Consider the following 19,512-nt stretch of genomic DNA (forward strand, 5'->3'; position numbering starts at 1 on the left):
TTGAAGAAGCTTGCTCCAGTGGGGCTGAGGGTATAGAAAATCACATTTTGAAGCTGTTCTACTTACAGTGATGATCTCGACCAGAGATTGGCAATCAAAATCAAGACAAGGAACTCTTTAAAATATGTCTGAGGGTATCCTTGAGTAGATCTCCACTCTCTTTACAGAAAAAGAGGGGAACATTTGGGTTTGGGGCCTTAGCTTCAAAGAATGATTTGATTCTTTTTGTTTGAATCCATCTGAGATTAAAGTAGTAGATGATGGTAAAAATTTCTTACCTTTTAGACTGATCTGAAAGAGATCGCAGTCATAAGTGCTCTGGGCTAGAATATTGCTTATTACATAGTAGGTACTTTCTGAAAGTCTTGTCAGTGGTAAAATACTGTGTATTTACTACCAAGAAAAGTACATAATAAATCTACTTTACTGGGAGGGTTCTTTAAAGAAACTTACTCTTTATGTGGGATAAAAGTAGAGCAGAAAATAGGTACCAATAAACTCTTAGCAGCCCTAAATCAGAAAAACTTTACAACTTGTGCTGCTTCTTTGTAATTTCAAATTTTCATAATCGGGCAGGAATCTATTTTAATGTTTAAACGGGAAAGCTGTGTGCAATCTCCTATTATCCTCTAGTGTTTTAAGCATTGGGAAGCAAAATGCTTCATTTCTGCTCAAATAAATATCCAAGCTCACATGTTTAAGTTAGCGGTGGTAGTTTCCATGGCAGCAGTGACTTTGCCCTTTTATCTTTATCTTAGATAGCACAATATTTAGCATAGGTCATCCGGAGAGATTATTATTCCTGGCTGTGGGTTCTTAAAGACTGCATTACGGGCCTTTGACTTCTCTGGGTGCAGGTGTGTTCCAGAGATGCTCCAAGGGGTCCGGGGTGGGAGGTGTAAGTCTTTGTGTACTCTTATGTTCCTAGCATCTAGCGCAGTGTGCCTGTCACATCCAGTGAATTATGGATGTTGCTTTTCTGGCCCTGGGAGGTTTCTTCTGGACTCCAGCTTCCTGAGACCTGGGCTGGGCTTGAAGAGAAGTATTAACTCCTGATGTGGTCTTGGTTTTTCACATTGGTGGTAAGGTTTGCTTATTTTAAACTCTGATGTGATGACAATGGACCACTCTTATCTTTGTCTCTCTTTCCCTTCCTGAGGATTGTGTTGTTCTAACAAAGGCTTACAGCTAGAAATTTTTTTTTCTGAAAAGCTGATTCAACTTGATGCTTGGGCTTGTATTATAATACATGAATTAGTAGGTGTATCTGGAAGGGGGTGGGTGGGTGTGTGGGTGTGTGTGTGTGTGTGTGGTGGGGAATGACAGCTAATATAAGTATATACCGTCCTTCCCCTTTATTAACAACCTGAGGTCACTTCGGCTCCCCTGGGTATATAGATTTGCAATGGAAGGTTTCCAACTTGGCAGGGAATGTAAAACCACATGATAAATCCCATATATATATATATATATATATATATATTTTTTTTTTTTTACTCGCCACCTTGAATTGCACTTCACGGCATTGATGCTCTTTCTTTTATGGCTTTCTGCGCATTTATTGCTGAAGAGACAAAGGTGAGTGTGGGCTAATAGAAGCTCAAAGGAGGAGTATCTGGCTCAACTCAGCGGTTCACAGAAGGCTTCCTGGAGGCGTTGTGCCTCCTTTTCATGTGCTGAGGATGTTTCCATTACCAGAAGAAAGGTAGTGAGGCTTTTTCAGGCAGAAAAGAGAGCGTGAGTAACAGTGGGAAGCAGCCTGGGTGTGGGAGGAACCGCTGGGAGATTGTTAGAGCCTCGTGCGTGTGGTGAGCAGTGGTGGGCATGCCCGTGGCAGGCAATTGGGAGCCAGGTCAAGTCCGATGATGCCTCGCTGTGGAGCTGAGATGTTACTTTGTAGGCAGTGTGGGGTCAGCAAAGGCCTGAAAAAGAGAAATGGTTGTTTTTAGGTAGATCACTATAGCAGTGGGATGGAGGCTGGATTGGACAAGGGACAAGCCTGGAAGCAGAGATCATGTGGGAGGCTTCAGATGGAGTCTCAGCACTGGTTTCAAATCCCAGTGTCTCTATTTAATAGCTGTATAGACTCCTTGAGGTTTTGAAATCCTCATTGGTAGATGGAGGATAACGTATACAAGTCATAGTGCATGAGAGGGTTAAATGTGATTTTTGTTTGTAAAATATGTAGCTTCAGGCCTTGCCCAGAATAAGGAATCCATAAGTGCTATTTTTCTTTCTCTTTTCCTTACCCTCTTGGCAGTCATAGTATTCACTGAATTCTACTCCAAGAGGCAGTCAGGTCATCCAAACCACTTTCTTGTAGCAAAAGATACCCAAGTTGTGTAGAGAATTCAGGAAGATACCGTACTTATTTTTATTTTCTTTTTATTAAATATGGTCTTAAAAGTTAGTGCAGGCTTAGAACATGCTTAAATTCAGGTCATTTTGAAAATCATAATAGGAGAAAGACAGTGGGAGTCTGTACAGTTGTGTATGGATGTATATGGATGATTTCCCTGGTCTCTGAGTTGCAGAGACTGACAGCGTGTGATACAGCTCAGTGTGCAGATTATCAGTCTAGATTGCCTTGCACAATCACAGATGAGACTTCTGCCTTCCCTTTCTGCCTTGAATTGTAAATAATAAATCTGTATGTAAGTAGAAGATGCTTGTGTTATCCTTGGAGTTCCTAGCAAAAGGAACAGTGAGGTAGCAGTTTCTTAAGAATTAAAATTCCAAGAGGCTGAGCAGGAGATCAGGAGAAGACGGAGCTGGGGAAAATGGAAGTCATGTGTGCTCTCGGGGTGGGGAGCAAGGTTCCTGTCCATGTTAAAGTAAGGTAAAGTGAAATAGACAGGGCTGCAATGCTGATATGAAACATTTAGGCTCTTGGTACCATATGTACTTAAATATGGAATATATGGAGGTCAGGGTTTGAAAATTGCAGCTTTGTAAGTAAAAATTCTAATTCTCCTTGGTCACTATTTGTGACCACGTGCTACATGTTTAATGCAGCATGTGCTTCAGAGGCCCTGCACACAATTCAGTCATGATTGGGCAGTCTGCATACTTGTCTTCCTGTCCACAGTGTTCCTTCTTCATGTTAAGAGGCTCCCAACACAGCTCTGCATCCTTGTTGCTCATTTAAATATGAAAAACAAAAACAAAAGCAACTGTGCCTTAACCTGAAAGACAGGTAAGCAAATTCTCTGTGCTAACACTTTAAGATGCATCTTCCTTTGTCCAACAGTAATGATAATAGCTCCTAATATTCACTTAGCACTTCAGATTTTGTAAAGTGCATTGAAACATTATTTGTCTAAATTATATGTATATAATTGAAGCTTTTAAAGAAAACAGACCCCACCCTCTACCCTCTCTCCTTCTTACTAGAGTGGAAATAATTCAATGGCTGGACGTGTGTATGTGTGCGTGTTCCTGTTTAAAATCTAGTCTGTGATTACACGTGTCCCCTTTCCCCACTTCAACCCATGGGAGGTGGATATTGCTTCTCTTTAACTTTTGGAGATACCTATGTACATACATAAATAGGTTCTATATACACGTAAATGCTCATGCACTTGCTTCATTGTTTACTTATTCTGTGTGTGTGGCGGGGTGGGAGTGGAGGTGGTTAGCCCCAGTGTACTTCTAGAAATCCTGAAGCATTTATTTAAAATATACTTTACTTAGTGGTAACTTGCGAAGTGGGACGTCTGAGAGAAGTTGAAGTGACAGCCCTTGGCAGGGAACACAATCACCTTGACTCCTTTTCCTTTTAGATAGGTATTCCACTGGGGGTGTGTGTCCACAGTGGATACAATAAGCAGGTTCTTAGTCGGCGGGTTAACCAGAAGTTTCCTTGCCATTCTCTTCTTTGGGTTCCCTCCCCCAAGTAGAATCACTAGAAGTAAAAATAACACTTTAATTGAATGCCAATTCTTGTTCCCTCTTGAAATGTAGTAAATAACCAGGAGCTTAATTACCATAAGAAGTCACAATTGTAGGAAGCTTGTTTTTCTAACTTTTAGAGAAAGCTGCCTTCTGGGGAGGGAGGGGAAGAGGGTGAACCAAAGGAAATAGTGTCTTTCTTAGTGTGAATCTTGTTTTTTAAGATGCTCCAACTGTCCATACTAAATAATTCACAGTCGAGTTTCTAAATCAAAAGTACATCTCTCTTGGGAGTCTTAGGACTTTAAACATCAGCTGAAAAGAAGAACACATTTTGTAGGCGAATACCAGTGAGATGTTCCACTTTTCAGAGAAGGCAGGAGCTGGCCATCTGTGTTGATCAAGGTTCACACTCTCAGCCCTACAGTGAGTGGACAGTAGGAGAGCCTCTTGTTCCAGTCTCCACACGCATTAATGAACTATAAGATTTCAAATGTCTGAGGGTAGCTTCTCTTTATTTTCAGTTTCTTTGAAGTTCAATAAAAATATCCGTAGTCTCCCAGCACTATGAAGGAAATATACCTTGCCCTATTTTTTTTTTTTTATTGAAGTACCATCAGTTACAATGTGTCAATTTCTGGTGTACAGCACAATGTCCCAGTCATGCATATACATATGTATTCATTTTCATATTTTACCTTGTTCTATTGACATTTTATTTTGTTATAACCAACTGTAGTTTTTGGTTTTCTGTATGTAGTAAATCTTGCTAGATGACAGTGAAGAGTAAAATAACCTTAGTGGTCAGATGGAGTATTGTGGCCCTTTATAACACTTGAGCATTAAAAAACAGTGTTTGTGACTCTAAACTTCCTGTGTCTTTTATATTCCCTTTAAGACAGTCACACTTTTCTGTTTTGGAGTTCGAATATGACAGTATTTTACTGTCTGTATCCTACAGAGGAGCTATGTTTTTAACCTACCTAATGAAAACGCTCAACTACTGGGATTAATTTGAGAATTTCTAATCAGCCTTTCACAATTTGTGCTACCCGGAGGGGGTTCCCGTTAGCTGTGACTTTTGTTGAAGAATGCAAAGTTAATCCAATTTCTTTGTTGATGACTATGTTAACTGTCTTAGTTTAGCAATTCAAATTTATCTGCCAATACCAAACAAGAACTCTGCTACAAAACCGTGGGGGTAGGTGATTTTATTCTTATTATATTCATATCCTTCTTTAGGTTCTGTAGCCAAATAATGGCCTGGAAATTAATAATGGTTATTATTCCTAAGGTTGGAATGATTCATCACTAGAAGGTAGTGTATTCCAGCCTGTCACCAAGATAGTTAACCCCTGATTTAACCTTCATTATTGTGGAGGTGCATAAATGTCCCCTTTGAAGAACATAGGTTTTAATGTTTAATTTTATTTAACAAAATTAATTTATTCTCATTACCTTCATCTACTTTGTTTTTCAACTTTGGCAGAGGTGGGGGGAACTTTTGAGATTTTATTTTGAATTCTGACAGCTTTAAGGGAGCTCTCATATGTTACAAATCAATTTCTGATGTACTTGTACTCTTAATAGTTGCATCTTTCCAGTTACTGATTTTTAAAAATTTTGAATTTGCTGTGAAATGAATAACTTGCTGAATTCTCTAAAGAATCCATACATAAAGTGAATAACTCTTCATTTAATATTTATAAACTCAGATTTTCATATGTGGGGTTTTCTTAAGGAGATCTTCCCTGCCCCCATAAGACAAAACTTCTCTATAGAAGCTAATCCTTCATCATCTTGTATTAGTGTCCAGAAGTTAATAATGAGTTAGTGGTTTGTTTGAATGTGAGCAGTTAGAATCTAAACCAGTTTCTTGATAATGGATTTAAATAGTTTACTGATGTAATTAAAGTTGCACATTAGTAACATGTTTACGTGGGTGTGTCGGTGTGTCTACTTTTTCCCTGATGTCACCGTGATTGGAGTCACCTGTTATCCTATACCTTGGTCGCTGCAGTTGTTTTGTGACTGATCCTCTGGTTTCCAAAGTTGCTGAGTCTTCCCACACAAATGTATCCAATTTATTTTCACAATAGCCATGTACTGTTTTCCTCAAAACCTTTCTATGGTTTCTTTTATTCTTATGGTGGCCTCTGGTGGGGTTTAGGACACACTACCCAAAATATGGCACCTTGGCATATTGAATGTCACAAGCCAAAGGAGTTTGAGAAAACAGCAGAAGCAGAATGGTCATTCTGACCTTCTCCCTCTCCCTTCTTCCCTGAAGCAGGTAGTAAAAAATCCCTTGTGAACAGTGCCTCCTCCTTATGGCCAGTACAGGGATTTGGGGCCGAGAAATCTGTACAAGCAAGCCTTGTTTAATCCTTACCTTCCTAGTTTACTTCCTCATCCCTTAATCACTTAGTACCCCCAGCCCAAACCCCTTTGTCTTGTCAATTCTTCACAATTTTATTGTTTCTTTATCTAAAAGGTATGAAAACTTACTGTTCTGGTCACTTCTTTGGGTCTTCGTTCTCTGGCGAAGGCTCCCATGTACATGTACAAATTCAATAAAATTTGAACACTTTTCTCCTGTTGATTTGTCTTTGACAGTTCAGTTTATGAACCCAGCCAGGACCCTCAAGAGGGCTGAAGAAAAAGTTTTCTCCCCTGCACCTCCCAGTTTCTGTGTGGTCTGGCCTTACTCTGCTTAGACTCATCTCCCTCTAGCTCCTCCTCGATTGACCCCGGCTGGTCTCTGCCTGGAATGCTGCTCTTCCTGATGTCCCTGTGGGGACGTATTTGTTTACTTTTAAATCTGTAACAAATAATCATAAACTTGGTGCTTATTTCATATCTTATAGTTCTGAAGGTCAGAGTCCCCTGCCGTGGCTCTCCTTGGGCTACCATCAGAGTTTTGGCAGGGCTGCATTCCTTCTGGAGGTGCTACGTGAGAATCTTGTTTCTTGCCTTCTCCAGCTCCTGGAGGCTTCTCACATTCCATGGTTGATGTCTCCCTTCCATCTTCCAAGCTGGTGACTCTGGGTCTTTCTCAGGTTGCATCATGAGGACGCTGACTCTCTAGCCTCCCCCTCTTCCATTTATATGGACTACCCTGATTACATTGGGCCCACCTGGGTAATCCAGGGTACTCTCCCCATCTCAAGGTCATCTGATGAGCAACCTTAATTCCATCTGTATCTTACTTCACTTGTCATGTAACATAACATAGTCACAGAGTTCAGGGATTAGGATGTGGACATCTCAGGTGAGCCATTATTCTACCTCCTGCAGGGATTGGCTCACATCTGCTTCAGACCTTGGCTCAGAGCCCACCTTCTTAGTAAGGCCTGCTGTTTGATACACTGGAAAGTGTCCATCCTCCATGTCCACACTCTCAACCCCCTTACTCTGCTCCACATGCTCTTTTATTTCAAGCACACTTATTTTTAGATAATACAGTGTTTTCCTGTATGTGTTCATTCTTGGTCTGCTATGCACCCCTCCCATTGCAGATGTACACTTCAGGATACTTCTTCACTGCTGTCTCTCAAGTACCTAGGACAGTCCTTCGTTGATGGGAGTTGCAGACAAATGTCTGTTGGATGACTAGATGAATGAACAATGTGTGAAACTTAAGCACATCTTTTTCACTAGATCTTTACTTTCCTGTTTCCCAGCATGGATGCCTAAAATGGACCTGTGAGGAAGGAAAGGACCCCTAGACTCAACTTGCTTTATTGTCTAACCTCAAAGCTTTTTTTCTGCCAGCTCTAGAACTACAAAACTTCAAAAAGATTGGCGTCAGGAAGACTCTGTAGTTTGTAGGAGTTGTAAAGGACCAAGAGACAGAGAAATGTTTGCATTCACTGCCAAAGAACATTCCCTGTGACTTCTGCAGCTGTTGGGCGCGTTGTCTCTGGCAGCTCTTGGACCCTTATTAGCCCCAAGGCCAAAAATCTGAGCTTCACATGGCTGAGGAGTTCATGGAGCCAGTGAGGCAGCTAAAATTGTGTAAGGGTGGTGCAGGGAGTTGACAGGAATTCCAGGAGGAGGAGATCCCTGAAGTTTAAAGCCACAAACGTTTATTACTTGAGGAACCACAAAGCAAAGTGAAGAGGTTTAAAGAAAACAGACCAATGGCTCATTCCTGTAGCCCCATGATTTTAGTTCTTGGTTGACCCTTCTGTTGCTTTCATTCAGTAAAGCCGAAGTGTATCCTGAAAATGCCATTTTAGTGACTTGAATGGGAAAGAGAAAACATTTTGTAGGAATGGTGTCTGCTAGAGAGATGACCCCATCGGCTGCTTACCCAGCTCTCATCTGTAAACTCTCATTACTCACGTCACTGATTATTTTGAGAGCTTTAGCTCCTCACCTTGAGTTCCTCAAAGGAAGGTAGATTTTAGCCAAGACTGCTGTCTTTGTCTTAGTGGGTTCTGCTCTTAAACTTAGGACAGATTACTTCAGTTCACCTCATGACTTGGCCTTCAGAGAGATCTGTTGTCATCCAAGGAAAGGCTTTGTACCAAACCATTTCTGCCCTGGTACTGTGTTACCCTAGGTATTGAGAACCCTGGAGCTGCACGTAAGTATCCAGACCAAGGTCACTTTATCCAAGCCAGGCCTTTTGAGAGGGAGAGATGCTTGCCCTTGGCCCTAGCTGTGATTTTTTTTTTTTTTTTTTAGAGATACTACCTTTTATGTTTGCTTATACTTTCTAACCTCTATCAAATTAAAACCATTTGAGATCCATAGCTTAATCATGATATGTAAACACCTTCGAGTTAAAATTTAATTTTTTCACATTTACCTATGCTTCTGCCATTTTCCTGGAGTTGGACCTTAATTCTAGATGCCACATCTCCATAACGCTGCTGGCCAGAGGCGTGGAGCATATTTGTACCATGTGTTTGGATTTATCTTGGTTTCTAGCTTTTTTATGGTTGGCAAATTGTTGTAATGGGCGCTTGAAATAAGAGTACACAACTGATCATTCAAAAGATAATTTCCTTTTTTTGTGCCATTTAACAAGAATTTGGATTTCACTGGTGAGGGTGGCTGATGGAAACTGATGGAGTGTGCCAAAAATGGAAAATATGCTTTCATAATTATTTATGGTTTGAAATAACTTGAAGTGGGAAAGGAAAACAAGCTACCAAGTTTCCATGTATTTAGAGAGGTGATTGCCCTTTCATGCACCAGGGGGTTGGTTTTTGTTTGTTTTTTGTTTTTAAAGGAACTGTTCTTGCCCTTAACTGTGTTTTTTGAATGATTAGTCTGTGCAAACCCCTGAAATGGATGTGAGGTAAAGTATGGCTGGGGGCTTTCCAGGCAGATGGAACTGCAGGAGCAAAGCCAGAACAGTGTACAACTTTGAATGTACTATGACTGAAGGGCAAGGAGCAGTTCAGATTTTTAGATGCTGAATGAGTGGGCTGGTACCAGTAGTTGTAGAGGATCTCAAATGTTTATACTCTTAATGCAAGTAGTTTGTAGTTCATTTGATAGGTAGGAGAGAGCCACTGAGAGTTTAGGACAATTTGGGCATAGTGTTAGCGTGGATTCAGATGAAGGAGCGACCTTTTGGGAGGCTGTAATTCGGTGGTCCACACGAGAGGTGAGGGCCAAAATCAGGATGGCATCTGTCACAATGGAGAGGCTGGTACAGATGGACAGGCCTCACCAAGGAATGTACAGTGGTCCTTTAGGCAGTCCTGCTGTGACTTTAAACTGCAGCAATCTGGTCCCCAGATCAGGTGTGTTCTAGGTCTTGGAAACCTGTTTTTTCCCTCTTGCAGACACTGTCCTTAATGAGAATTCTCACACTATATTTAGTATGTTTTTGGTTAGCAATGTGTCTTGTTTGGTGGCTGTCTGAAGGAGGTTTGAAAATAGGCGAGAAGCTGATTACTTTAGTTCTCAGGTTTTTTTTTTTGTTAGGAAGTTTGGAAAATAGGGACTTTTCTTTTTCCTTCATGTGACCAGAAAACCCTTAGTCCCAGGAAGGAGCAGTCAGGCAGTAGCATTAGTTTCCTAAAATCCACTATCGTAAGATACTTAAGATATTAAAGTACATAGAGGACTGTTTAACTAAAAGGGGGAAAATTTAAGTCTTCATAGAAATTTAGAAGTAAGAGTATAAAGGCCACGCCCCACTCACCTTCAAAGTTCATGCTCCCACCAAACTAACACCTCATTATTATCTTTGGAGCCCAGGGAAAGCTTAGAATATTCTAGATTGATCTATGGTAAAGTGTCTTTTTACAGATTATTTCATGGAGAACAACAGGATAAAAAGTAGTCTCAGTTGGCACAATTGATGTCTAAATTAAGAGGCAAACATATATTGAAGGATTTTTTTTAAGCCTTAAAATTAATGGTTCTATGTTGCTGGAAGATGGCCTTTTTTTTTTTTTTTTTTTTTCCCCTTCCAAAGAGTTTCAGAGCCAGTCAAATCTATAAATAGTGCACAGCCTGGTTGTCTGTGGTAGATTGAGTAGAGCAGAATCGCCTGTCCTTAAGTGAAGGGGAAGTAGCTTTACATTTTTAGTAACAATTTTTGGCCCGCATACAGGTAAGGGCCATGTGAGCAACTTATTTATAACTTCCCATAAAGGTATGTGTCTGCCTCAAGCAGAGAAACTGTCTGGGGTGCTTGAAATGTAAAAGTGCAGGAGAATCATTTTCCATACACAGCCTTCCTAGCTAGTTGGTGCCATACAGTGACTGTTCGCCTCCCTGGGGCTTTCAGAAGGAGGGGTGTCAATAGATTAGCTCATTAGTGTCCGCCTCCTATGGAATAGGAGGGATGAGGCCATTACATTTGAATCTGTGGTTTTAGGTCGCGAAGAATGTTTAGATATGAACTCCTGAGGGTGTTGAGGACATAAGTTTATCCTTGGTTTAACCTGTTGGGTGTGGTCCTCCTAACCGTAGTCTAACTGCAATTAGTTTCTTGTCAAGATACTTCATGGCTATAAAAGGACTTCATTTCTTCACAGGTTCAGTTCAACTATAAGTCGGGGTTTTTGTTTTTGTTTTTGTTTCTTGCTTTTTAAAATAAGGAACATAGAATCAGACTGAATTCTCTGGTAACAGTGGGAGAAGGGAAGAAGAGTAGAACATTTTCATGGCATCCCATAAAGAGTATGTTAAACCCTTCTGGTAGATGCCAGAAAATGGAATCCATTGTCACATGTTATAAATGTCATCACACTTGCATCAAGAGTAAATCATGTACAGCCAGGTTTAACTCTAAGCATGAAATTTTTATAATCATAAATATGCAAGTAAAAGACATTTTTAGCCCTCCTTTGCTACTCATTTATTTTCATAGACTCAAGTTTTTCCTGAATATTATATTGACCATTTAAAGCATCTGCATATATGGCTAAAATGTAAACTTTGGCTTTTGTGCCAGTATTGTGGTTCTGTTTCGTATTCGGGCAAGTTGTAATAAGTGGTAAATGGCCCATTAACTATATTGGAGGCCTCATAGCAGCACTAATTTCGAATCGTGCTGGGTTTACAATTTACATATTAAAAAATGTTCACTTGATTTCGTTCAGGGACAAAGCTGACATCCTGTATAAGCATTATTCCAAACAATCCTATTTATTGGTCCAATTATTTCAATTGAAAGATGCTGGTTTACTGCCTCTTAGTATATGCGAACAATTCTCAGTGTAACTGTTAGAGATCAGTTTGACTATAGTGGCAGAATAACCTCACAGGGTTTTGATTCACTTTTAATTTTAAGCCCCAGGATTAAGGATCATTTATAGTATAATGTAACTGTGGGCAAATACAGCATCTCTTAATGCCCTTCTGATATTTTAGGGAAAGAGTGCTTTTATGTAAAGCATTCACTTATGAATTACATGACTGCCTTTTTTCACTGTAAATATAATTTCATTCACATTTCCTCCCTTCTCCCACCTCAAGAGACAGGACAGCATGCAGTGTTTTGTTTCACTTTATTGTTTTTTTAAAAAATTCTGAGATGTGGTTAAGGTAGTCCTTTAGGATAGATGCCAAGGTAACTAGTTAATACTGTCTTAAAATCAGGCTCTTAATTAAAAATGCTTAATTTGTGCAAGAAAACTACATGTTAAAATGAATTTGGAAAGATTAGATTGGAATTGCCTCAAATTCAATTAAGCCACACTGCATGGACGTGCTGGGAATATCAATACAATCACTGTAAATTTTGTACAAACTGATTTGTTGCATTATCTTGCTCATCTAACATACGGTACTTTTTGTGTCCATATTGCAGACGGCAACTCCAAACTAACATGGCAGTCAGACTGTGTGATGTGGCTTCTCTGCTTAGAAGTGGTTCGTGGGCAGCAGAGCCTTGGACCGGGGTCTGTGGGATTTTTCTTAAATTCTGTAGGCTACTTTTTTTTAGCATGTTGCAGGAGTGCTGAGGCCATACCAAACACTTGAACTTTTCATTTGGCATACTGATTATTCTTACATTTAACCTACTGTGGTATGGCCATCATTAGGACGTAAAGCACATGGCAATTATAGTGGTATATGTAGCACCAGAACCATGCTTTTGGATGTAACTTTTTATTATCTAAATTAGGATTTAGTGCAGACTCAAAAGAGTGACAAGCTTTTTTTAAAAAAACAAAAACAAAAACAAAAACAAAAGTTTTGGTATGGTCTGAATACTAAGTTACCATAATCCTTTACATTTCTGTTTACTATGTATTTTTTTGGTTACTAAATTTTGAAGTTATTTATAATTCCTGATGCTCAAGAAAAAATGTTGAAATTGTAAATCTGGCTGAAAATTATTTGCCCAGTAACTGTTGAAAGAGTTTGCATTCTGTGAACAGTTGTGTTGAGCCTATCAATGGAATATGCATTATTTGTAAAATATAGCACATTAGTATCATTTTATTCTGAGCAGATGGTCCTATAGCTGAGAGATGCTGTAATTTTCAGCGCACACAGCCTACTGCAGCTGTTCACTTGAATGTTGGCTTAGGAGCTCATTCTTGCCACCTGAACATGGAAATAAATGTGCAATTAAGTGAGGAGTGTTTGTTGTCCTTGCTAAATCCTGCTAATTTCAGTCAGTGAACACTTTATATTTCAAATACCATCCCAATGAGCTTTAGTCCAAATCTCCTTGGGCCTCATAGTCTCTATGTATACGCCCTAACTTTTTGAATAGCGATTTGTTTTAATTGGCCTTGGCCACTCTCATCTTGTAGCTCATTGTTGTCATAACTGCTGGGCAAAAGGTTAATCCTACAAGAATTTTGCTGTGGAAAGAGTGACCCACAGCTAATACTCTGCAAACTGGAACAGTTATGCTTTATTAGGAAATCTGAAACCTCCTTTCTCCATTTAAGATAAATTGGTTAATTATAATAAAATGCATAGCTTGAATTGTTTCAGGCTTTTTTTTTATAAAGATTTCCAAAGGTTTCCTTATTTCCCTTTACCTCTTAAAGTATTCTCTGAAAACACCCAAGAGAGGTAGCTTGCAGCTTAGAGTAAATAACCCATTTCTTTGAAACGGAAATGAAGTTATGGAAGGGTTTTAGGTGATTTGATATGTCATAGGTAGCCTGGATTTTTTGTCTCCTATTGTTGATCCTGATAGCACTGATTCTCGTCCAACCTGACCAGTCTCAGTCTATCATATGCTGCCTTCTTTTATAAACATTTCTTGGCAGTAGAGATTTCTTCCTGTTTGCTTATTCACTATTGTGCCCTTTTATTTTTCTTAGGCAATGTGCTTTTTAAAAGACTTTTTTTTCTCTTTTCTTGTAACATTCTTTGCCTCTACTTTGCTTTTTTGTTTTAAATTTTACCTCAGAGTCTTTGACTTTTATATGTTAAAACCTGCCTAAAACTAGCATCCTGTCAATTCAGAATTGTCAATTTTGAGATGTAGTTCTTTGTGGAGCTGAGCGATGGATGAAATATGAAGGATAATCCTCTCAGTGTTGCTTTGATTTTTGGATTCCCCCACGGTCTTGGCTGTCCAAAGTAGATAACTATTGGAAGATGGTTTTAGAAAATTTGGGGCTGTGGTTTTGTAATTCTTTTGCTCAAAGAGTATAGGATTGATTTTTAGGAAACTAGGTCCAAATTTGTGGAATAAGTGATTTTTAGAGTAGCCTGAACAGGTTGAGGCGATTTCCCCCAAGTCAGTGACTGGACTTGACAGATACCTTATTACTTGCATTTTCAACAGGCTTATGTGCTCAGATGCAGATTTCTTGGGCTGGTCTGTTTGCAGAAGTTTATATATTTACATTGTTGTTTTGGTGGACTGGATAGGGTTTTGTTTTGTGTTGTTTTTTTCTTCAGAGTCAGAGTCAAGGCAAAAGTACCATATTGAGTTTGAGGATTTTATTTTGATGCTGTGGATCAGCTACCTTGTTGGTGATCTTTAGCTGCCAAGGTTGACAAGAATGGCTTGTTAGATGCTACACGGTACACTAAGTACTTACTCAGCTTATTTCCCAAGTTATCTTAGAAATGCTTTTCATGCCCTAACAAAACATCTGCTGTTTTCTTATTTCTTACCAATGGTAGAGGTATAAGATATTGTCAATTAAAAACATTTTCAATATGTAACCAAAACAGTACATGTTGACAAATTTACATTTTTTAAAGTACTCTTGCTCCTTGATTTTAAGTTAATGGATGGATGTCAGTTTCAGAATACTGAAACTCCTAGGCTAACTGAATATCTTTGCAAAGTTGGGTAGACCATTTTTTTTTGGTTTGTTTTTGGTAGCATGTTAAGCATTTTTATTTTCTAGTATGATTTTTAGTCAGGGTTCGATTCTGTACCCTTTTTGGTACTAAATTTCCTCATATCTGTGGACATGGCAGGTGAGTAAGGGTATGTGAGTAGATCCCAAATGCGGTTCTAGAGAATGTTAAAGATTTAAATTGTGCTTATGTGCATGTATGGAATATGTATGTGAAAGTATAATTGTAATCTTAAATTGAATAGCTTAATATGAATAAAAATTAGCATAGGTGTTGTACTTTTTGAAGCTTTGTTGTTATTTCAGCAGAACGCCTTGTGTTTAGGGACAAGTGTTGAAATTCTTGGATGGAATCTCTAATACTTTGTGAAATATGAATTCTGACATTTCTTATTTTCTCTTTTTTTAGCAGGTAATTGCTGCCATGGAAACACAACTGTCTAATGGGCCAACTTGCAATAACACAGCCAACGGTCCAACCACCATAAACAACAACTGCTCATCACCAGTTGACTCTGGGAACACAGAGGACAGCAAGACCAACTTAATAGTCAACTACCTTCCTCAGAACATGACACAGGAGGAACTAAAGAGTCTTTTTGGGAGCATTGGTGAGATAGAGTCCTGTAAGCTTGTACGAGACAAAATAACAGGTATGCAATTTTATATAAAGTTTCTCAGATGTAAAGGATTGTGTTTCAAGGTGTGAGAAGATAAATTTACTGCTTGTAAATCATTCAGTGCTGAAATTTTACACATGTAGATTTTCTATTTCTGGCTATATCAGCAATATAAAACTTAGAGAGTTTTAAGTTTTCCTTTTAAAGTATGAAATTTTTTTATGGGTGGTATATATTACAGCTACACTTCTATGTATTCTGAACTATATGATAACATTAAAAAAATGTTCTAAAAGTGTGCGTGTGCCTGAAGTAGCATGTGTCATATTAACCTGTAGTTTTCATTTCTCTAAGCTCACATGATTTAGCATTTCTACCGTGAGATACAAGGAGAATATTTCTTTAGGAAAGGAAAAAGCCTTAAAATGTCTTTTTCCTTAAGTCTCAATATCTGCTTATATATGACCAAGTTAACGGTACTGTTCACATTGTCAATGTGTAAATATTTGCACTGATATAATTTGAGTGTAGCAATGCAAGATCTTAGGTTCTGATTCTTAACAAGGAAAGAAAAATGTGATGTGTGAGTATTCCTCTTATTATATGAAAGGATGAGTAATTTGGCCTTTAATGATGGTACATTTTGAGTATTAAGTAGTGGGATACTTTGTTGATATTTTGTAAGATTTGACTAAATTTTTAGAATAAGGCAAAACCTAATAAAAGGGGCATGTTCTTGGCATAGAAGGGTTAGTGTTTCCTGAAGAAGTTGTTTTCGAACACTGAAAATGTATGAATTATAGACAGACTCTGTAGCTTTTTCATGTGATGGCTAAATTTGAGTGATGGTGTGAATCAAAAGGCCTAGAACCAAGAATATAAAACTAAGTATTTGAAATGAGTGGAGGATACCTTAAGGCAGTTTGAGGAGTCAGACCAGGAGTCTGAACTTGGATCATCTGACTTTGGACCAGTCAGCCCTTGGCTTCAGCTTCAGGTTTCCCTTGGTGTAAAATGAGGTAGAAGACGGAGGTGGGGGCGGGGGGCTGTCCCTAGCTCATTTCTGAGGCCAATTTTTACTTTTTCTGAGATAGTACCTTTAGCTATTCTTTTATCAAGACAGCAGCAGGGCTTGTCTCCAAGGGGACTTCGAGCTGTCACCTGGGCTTGGTGGTCTTACAGTCATATTTCCTTGAGGTACAGATTGAGGTTCATAGAGAGAGACTATTCATTAAAATCAAATAAATCAAGTAAAAACACCAAGTAAAACCTGGCTGTCATCAATCCATACATAATTATACTTCAGCTAATTATGTTACTTAGATGTTCAACATGATATCATCAGGAGTGTTTTTGTCTTTTGTTTTTGAATACTGATAATCAGATGGGTGAGGTTTTCCCATTTCTTTTTCCAAAATCAGTGTGAGCCGTATACGTGAAATTTATACATGACATTTATTAAAGAAACAGTTTTTGAAAATTGGGAAAAGGGAGAGAACAAAAGGCTTTTATTACATGTCTGTCCTGATACTGATAATTTTATTTTACTTTTTTAGCTAAACAGTATCCTTTTATATGTGAATTTTACAGTTTCTTTGACATAAATGTGATAAATGGAATGAAGGGTTTGACATAAATGATGTGATTTCAGGTTTGATTGCTTAGTAGTTATCTCTACCACATTAAAAAAAGAAAGGTTCTTGAACAAGGCATAAAAGTCCCATTTTTTTTGTTGGGATACTGGGAGTAGATGAAAATATCAAACAAATTATATATCCTTTGTGTTAGGCATTTTCCTGAGGAAACATCTCATAGATTTTGATCTCTCATCGCTGGTCAGTTTATTATCTTACTGTTCTGTAAACCTTTTTTATTTTTTTAACTGGACCTATTATGTGGCAAAACTGAATAAATTTGACTTCTTTATTTTTATATCCTTTGCCTCTCTGGCTTTATGTGGTAGATGGTGGTAGCAGAACCGTAGTGCATAGGTAATCTAAATGAGTACATGGCTGGGTACTTAGATACTGGCAAACTGCATTATTATTTGTTGTGTATTTCTTGACTCTCCCACTGCCACCTTTGCAGTGAGAGGGGGATAATGGAGGTTTCCACCACAGTAAAATTTCTGCTAAAACCTCTTGTAAGTAAGCAGAGTACCCAAGAAAATGCATAGTGGGCACAAGGGTTGAAAGATGTTTTCTAAAAAGCTCTGTTCCATGAGATACAGTCATGAGTATTCCTCGAAATAAGTGTTTCACTGATGGACAAGTTTAAGAATTGTTGCACTCCATAGTTTCATACTTAAGAATCATATTGCAGACCATTAACACATTAAAAACTATTAAAATCCTGCAGTAAAGAAACCAGTTTGACTTACAGTTCCTCAGTCTTATTTGATCACATAACTCACTGTGAGGGGATATCTCCCTGATGCCAGATTTCCAGTAAACGTGTTGGTATAAAAGCTCTTGTAGTCATTTGTTAACTGGTTATCAGATGGTCTGAAGTTCTTGTGTAGAACCTGTTCACATCAGTAAAATATGAGCATGTTTCATAAAATGAACGTCCATGTTAACTATAAATTAAAAAGTTGAATAGCCACATCTGAATGCTAAAGACCTCTTCTAGTTTTGATTTGGCCTACTAACATTTTATTCTTAGTATTTGGGTTAATAAGGTGTTCTGTAGTGTCTGACTCCTTTAGCTTCAAGCATAAAGTTGAGTTTTTTTTTTTTTAAATTCTGAGTTTCTTAGTAAATAAATTATATTGAACCAAGTGGTTCAATAAATAGTAGATTCCTAAAATTGGGTTTTGATTGGTTGCACTTTGCAATGTAGGCATATCTTCTGAAGAAGCTACTGCTGAAAAGGTTTTGGAAGAATTTTGGGGATTCGGACGCTGTCCTGTGGTGTTCAGCATTAGTCATCTTGAGCAGTTTCCCAGTATAGATTTTTAGGGTTGGGTCGGAGTTGCTCAGACCCTCTCTAATTACCCAACTTACTCTACCTCCTGGGGAGTTATTGGACCAGCTCTTTGTGTTCTGATTTTGTAAGAGTGTGAGCATTAATTGAGTGGGTTGTAAGAAAATTTAAACCTCTCATTTTCATTTTTCTTTAATCTTTATCTTTCTTAAATAGCGCTAAAGTTAGGAAACTAAATCTCAGGTGCAAGATAATCTACTGAGGAAAGTGTGTGCCTCTTAAAGAAAAAAAAAAAAAAAGGAAAACAACAGTCCTAAAAGAGAGTATATAATCTTTAGATCCTGTCAGTGTTAGCAAATTAATGTTACTATTTTGATAGAAGGAGGATTGGGGAAATACAGTAGGAAACATCTTTAGTTTCAAATCTTCTCTCTAGTCAAAATTAAATTTATTATGTTGTTTGTCGGACCCTCGCTTTGGGCTCGTGCCAGCTTTATGCTTCACCCTGTTCCTGTCCATAGGCATTCATCACATTCATCAGGAGAAGCTACTGCTGCTTGTACTGCTTAGCTGACGTTGGTCCATCCCTTTGAGTGCTCAGATGCACTTCAGAGTCCTTGACACCTGCTGATGCTGCATTCTGGAGGAGTGAAATGGATTTCATGATACAAGGAATGAGCAATAGAGTGTTAGAGTCAGAAAAACTCTTGAGGTGACCTTAGCCAGCTCTCTTGCTTACAGGTGATGAGAGGCCTGGATTTGTTGAAATGACTAGTCCAAGACCACGCGTCTATAAAATGGTAGAGCATGGACCCTAATTTCTGGTTTTCTGATTCTTTCCTAGCGTTTTTCCTCCTCGCCTTTCATTGGAAGGCCAGAACTCACTCTTTAAAAACTAGGCGCAGGCGAGGAGGGTGTAGCTCAGTGGTAGAGCACATGCTTAGCATGCATGAGGTCCTGGGTTCAATCCCCATTACCTCCTCTAAAAATAAATAAACCTAATTACCCCCCCCCCAAAAAAAACCCACAAAGACCAAACAAAAAAACCTAGGCCCAGGATGAGTTGATGAATTTCTAGTGAGACATACAATTTGTACAGGGTCACTAAGAGGCATCTTCTGGTGAATGTGTTTTCTACAGGAGGAGAGGGGAAGATTTCTGAGGGTCAGAGACTGAGGGATACATGAGACACCCGAGAGCATCTGTGCTTCTCTGGAAAGTTTATAATCTACGGCTGTCAATTCAGGTAGTCTGGCCCAGTGGTTCCCAAATCTGGCTACACATCCTCACCTGAGGGAGTTTTAAAAATAGATAAATTT

General features: G+C 38.7%; 1 protein-coding gene across 2 annotated transcripts in view; it reads left to right on the plus strand.

Annotated features, from left to right (window-relative positions):
• The first annotated feature begins 12,194 nt into the window (after positions 1 to 12,194).
• ELAVL2 (ELAV like RNA binding protein 2) overlaps positions 12,195 to 19,512 on the plus strand; it is a 72,775-nt gene continuing 65,457 nt past the window's right edge. For both annotated transcript variants that reach the window (XM_045518765.2, XM_045518766.2), the window contains exons 1-2: positions 12,195 to 12,266; positions 15,058 to 15,301. In XM_045518765.2, the coding sequence (XP_045374721.1) occupies positions 12,195 to 12,266; positions 15,058 to 15,301 (316 nt within the window). The remainder of the gene's footprint in view (positions 12,267 to 15,057; positions 15,302 to 19,512) is intronic.

The sequence above is a fragment of the Camelus bactrianus genome, chromosome 4, assembly GCF_048773025.1.
Source record: "Camelus bactrianus isolate YW-2024 breed Bactrian camel chromosome 4, ASM4877302v1, whole genome shotgun sequence".
NCBI lineage: Eukaryota > Metazoa > Chordata > Mammalia > Artiodactyla > Camelidae > Camelus > Camelus bactrianus.